Source organism: Phaethon aethereus (assembly GCF_964289735.1).
Source record: "Phaethon aethereus genome assembly, chromosome: 25".
Lineage (NCBI taxonomy): Eukaryota > Metazoa > Chordata > Aves > Phaethontiformes > Phaethontidae > Phaethon > Phaethon aethereus.
This window is the reverse complement of record NC_138601.1, coordinates 1,023,120-1,027,244: the sequence shown is the minus strand read 5'-3', so window position 1 is coordinate 1,027,244 and position 4,125 is coordinate 1,023,120. Positions and strand designations below refer to the sequence as shown.

Genomic DNA, 4,125 nt, shown 5'->3' with positions numbered 1-4,125 from the left:
GCAAATTTTTAATGCGTCTAAAGAAGGAAATGAGGTCCCTCCAACTGGAGGTCCAGAGTGTTGGGGACCAGCAGGAGCAGCTGGGAATCTGTTTCCCTTTTCCTGTGGACCTGCCCCACAAAAGGAGACAGGCTGGGGTCCTCACGGCAGGAGGTGGGGAGCACAAGACAACAAAGAGAAGAGAGGAAAAAGGGTGAGTGGAAGACAGGAAAGGAAGATATTGGCCGTGTTTCCAGAGAGCCCGGGCTGGTCCCTTCCAGTCTGCCCTTGCAGGACAAGCCAGAGAAGGGTCAGGTGCTCTTAAAACAACGGCACGAAGTTTGATCCTCTGTCCAGCACCACGCTCTGAGTTCCTGGGGAGCCTTATCCAGTGCTGTTTCCAGCATCTTTAGCAGGGGCGGCAGCTGCTGCCACAGTAGCGGCTGGTAATGCAGGAGAGGTCAAAGCACCCAGAGTTGATGGGGACACCGTCACAGCTGAGGATGCTTCCAACAGCAGCGGAGGTGGAGGATCCCACAACAGTGTTCTGCGGGAAGGAGCTGAGGATGGGGCCAGGCAGGGTCACCACCACGGGGGAGGGCTGGATGACGACGGTGGAGTTCTGGCACTGCCTGACACAGGGCTCGTTGCAGCTGTTGGCCAGCGGGGTCGGGCCGCAGGGCTGGCAGGGCTGGCACGGCTGGCACTGGTTGTAGCACGACATGTCTTGGGGTCCGCGGTACGCCTGGGAGAGAGGGCAGGGAGGAAGCAAAACATGGGGTGCATGAGGAGCAGCCTGTCACCACACCATGAGGGAGCCAAAGGAAATCTGCAGGGCCGCGAGGCGGAGGCTGTGCAGAGATGTATGAGGGCTTCTTGGCCTCGTCCTGCCAGTGCCCAAAGAGAGCCACCAGCTCCTATGTGGCTACTGAGCAGCCCCTGAGTCCAGAAGCCACCTCAATACAGTCCCAACTTCCACACGTGTCTGATCATTTCCCTACTTTCCTCTCCTGCAACCATTAGCCCCAAGATTTCCCACAGGAGAAAGCCGGTGTCAGCCGAGAGGTCCACTGAGGCGAGACGTCCTTTTGGAGAAAGGGGAGAAGGAGAAGGGCCTTCAGACTCACCTGGTTCCCAAGGAGAAGGAGGCAAGAGAAGTGGATGAGAGAGCGAGGAGCTGGGCTGCCTTTTATCATGGACCTTTACTGCCCCAGGCTGCCACAGGCATCCCTTGTAGAGGTGATTATTTTCTGACAAGCTCATCTTGAATGCAAAACATCCCGGCTAATGCTGCGGGCTGTGCTTTGGCTTCCCGAATAGCTGGTTTTTCATTTCCTGCTTTATGCCAGGCACAGGCCCCTGTGACGGCTTCTTTTGCCTGACAGGATGAGAGGCCCAAGCATTTCCGGAGCAAAACATCTCAGCGTGGCTGGAGGACACATTGCACGTGCTGGAAGAGTCCAGTGAAGGACACTCAAGACATACTTAAACAGCTGGCTCAGGTAACACACATACACACATACACAAATCTCAACCTCAAGTCACGTAGAGTTAATTGAGAAGACTCATGACACCCAAAGGGAGGCTGTCTACACTGTGTCCAGGGCCACTGCACACGTGTTGGACTTGACAGGGTCATCTTCTGCATCCAAGGACAGAGTGCTGCATCCAAGGGTTGAGCGTGGCTGGGGGAAGACTGACCTGCACTCAGTGAGAGCGGGAGATGCAGCTCATGAGAGCAGTGTGCCCAGCTGGAGCACATTCGCCCACACACAAGCCCTTGCGCTGCTCTCTGCCTGTCCCTGAGCACCGTGGGCATGGATATGGGGTTGAGCCATGGGATGGCGGTGCTTGTAGGCTCTGCTGGGACAGGTGAAGCAAGCCATGCACACGTGACCAGGCATGTAGACCCTGCTGTGAGCTTCTGCCAGCTGGGGAGTTCCAGGGCCACCACTGGTATTTGCAGGATCGGCATCTCCAGAGAGATGGTTTGTCCCATTTACCATGCGCGTCTGCTTTGGGATGAGCTAAGTCCTGTGTGTGAGCTCATGTCTCTTCACTGACCGTGGGAAGCCTCTGTAGAGTCTGTTAGAATGTGTCCAGAGGTGGGCCACAAAAACGTTCAGAGGCTTGGCTGGAACACCTCTCCTATGAAGAAGGGCTGAGAGAGGTGGGGTTGTTCAGCCTGGAGAGGAGAAGGCTCTGGGGAGACCTTCTTGCGTCCTTTCATTACTTAAAGGGGGCTTAAAGGAAAAGCAGAGAAAGACGTTTTACCAGGCCCTCTAGTGACAGGACAGGGGGCAATGGCTTTAAACTGAACAAGGCTGCCTTTAGATCGGACACAAGGAAGAATTTTTTTTTCCGATGAGGGTGGTGAGACACTGGCACAGGTTGCCCAGAGCCTCAGTGGATGCCCCATCATGGGAAGTGTTCAAGGTCAGGTTCGATGGCGCTTTGAGCAGCGTGATCTAGTGAGAGATGTCCCTGCCCATGGCCGGGGGATTGCACTAGATGGCCTTTCAAGGTCCCTTCCAACCCAAGCCATTCTGTGACTCTATGATACTGTGGTTCTATGACTCTGTGATGAATTACGCTGGTAACAAAAATGGTTCCACGAGGTCCTTCCCTCCAGGGCAGTGAGTTGTGGCTGAAAAAGCCTCTGCATGAGGATGTCTTTGGAATCAGAGCTGGTCCCCTGGGGCTGGAAGGGGCCCCTGAAGGGATCCTGGTTCATTTCATTCACATCCCCTTAATTACCTATATTCTCTGAGACCAAGAAGCAAAGCATGGCACACACGTCAGAAGAGAATCCCTCTCCCTTGAAAGCTCATTTGAGCAGTGTGACCGGCAGGAGCGGAGTGCAGCAGCACTCAGCAGTTTTGGCTTCTCAACCCGGAGGCCCCTCTTGGAAGAGTCAGGACTACTGCTCAGGAGTGGAATGTGTCTGGCAAGGTGAGGCAAGAGTGTCTTTGCAAATGCCTGCTAAACTAGGAAGGAGGAGTTAAAATTGGTATAGAGAGGGAGGTCCACCACAGGCTGAAGAGAGGGGAGAGCACAAGGCGTGCAAGAGGTACGCATGGGGACAGCATGGCAGGGGAGGCTCTCACACTTCCCCTGCGGTGCAGGTGCTGCTGTTGGTACTTGTGTGCCACACGCCTCCTGTTCAAGAAGAGGAGGCCGATGATGCCTTCGTCAGGCAGTTGGGGAAAGCCTCACGGTCACAGGCCCTGGTGCTCATGGATGATTTTTACCACCTCAGTATCGGCTGCAGGACCAAAATGGCTGGGCACAAGCACACCAGGACATGGCTGGGGCGTCAAGAAGACAAATTTTTCATGCAGGCAATCCATGAATGGGCTAGGGAAGAGGCTCTGTTGGACCTGCTACTCACAAATGAAAAGGAGTTGTTGGATGATGTAAAGTTCAAGGGCAGCCTTGCCTGCAGTGACCACAAGAAACTGCTGCCTTTTCATTGCCAGATCTGTTCCATGCCCATTCCCCATATCTCCCCCATGTGATATATAACCTAGGAGAAAAATGAACACACCTGTGGTGACATCAATAAATGCCCATTATGGTGAGCTGAGGAGGAAGGGAAGGAAATAGGTAGGGAATGTCCTCATGCACAGGAGCCCTTGTTGTCCAGCTGAGGATGGCTGGACCTTCTTCCTGAGGTCGAAACCTCAAACAGCCCCAACAGAGTGAAACAGGTTGACATGACTTGCCTGTTCTGGACCCGTCCAGCACTTGACCAGAGTTGTCTGCCCACACTGCTGCATACCTGCCCCAGACATCCTGGGGCTTTTCATCCCCATGCTCAGAAGAAGCCTTCATTGGGGAATGGGCATGGCACAAAGCCGGCAATGAAAAGGCAGCAGTGTTGGAAACCAAAGCACAGCCCGTGTCATTAGCTGCGATGGTTTGCATTCAAGATGAGCTTGTCAGAAAATTGTTACCTCTGCAAGGGGTGCCTCTGGTCCTGCGGCAATGAAGGACAGGTATAAGTGCCAGCCCAAGTGCCTGACTTCTCCTCCCTTTCTCTTGCCTCTTTCTCTTTGGGAACCAGTTGAGTCTGAAGCCCCTTCTCCTCCTCTTCCGAAGTGGGATCTCTTCTTGAATGGACAACTCAGCTGATATTGGCTCTGT

General features: G+C 54.2%; 1 protein-coding gene across 1 annotated transcript; it reads right to left on the bottom strand.

Annotated features, from left to right (window-relative positions):
* Positions 1-297: 297 nt before the first annotated feature.
* LOC309413521 (feather keratin Cos1-1/Cos1-3/Cos2-1) lies at positions 298-1,087 on the bottom strand. The gene has a single exon (XM_082010676.1). The coding sequence runs from the start codon at positions 701-703 to the stop codon at positions 389-391; it is 315 nt and encodes a 104-aa protein (XP_081866802.1). The 5' UTR covers positions 704-1,087; the 3' UTR covers positions 298-388.
* Between the last annotated feature and the right edge of the window lie 3,038 nt (positions 1,088-4,125).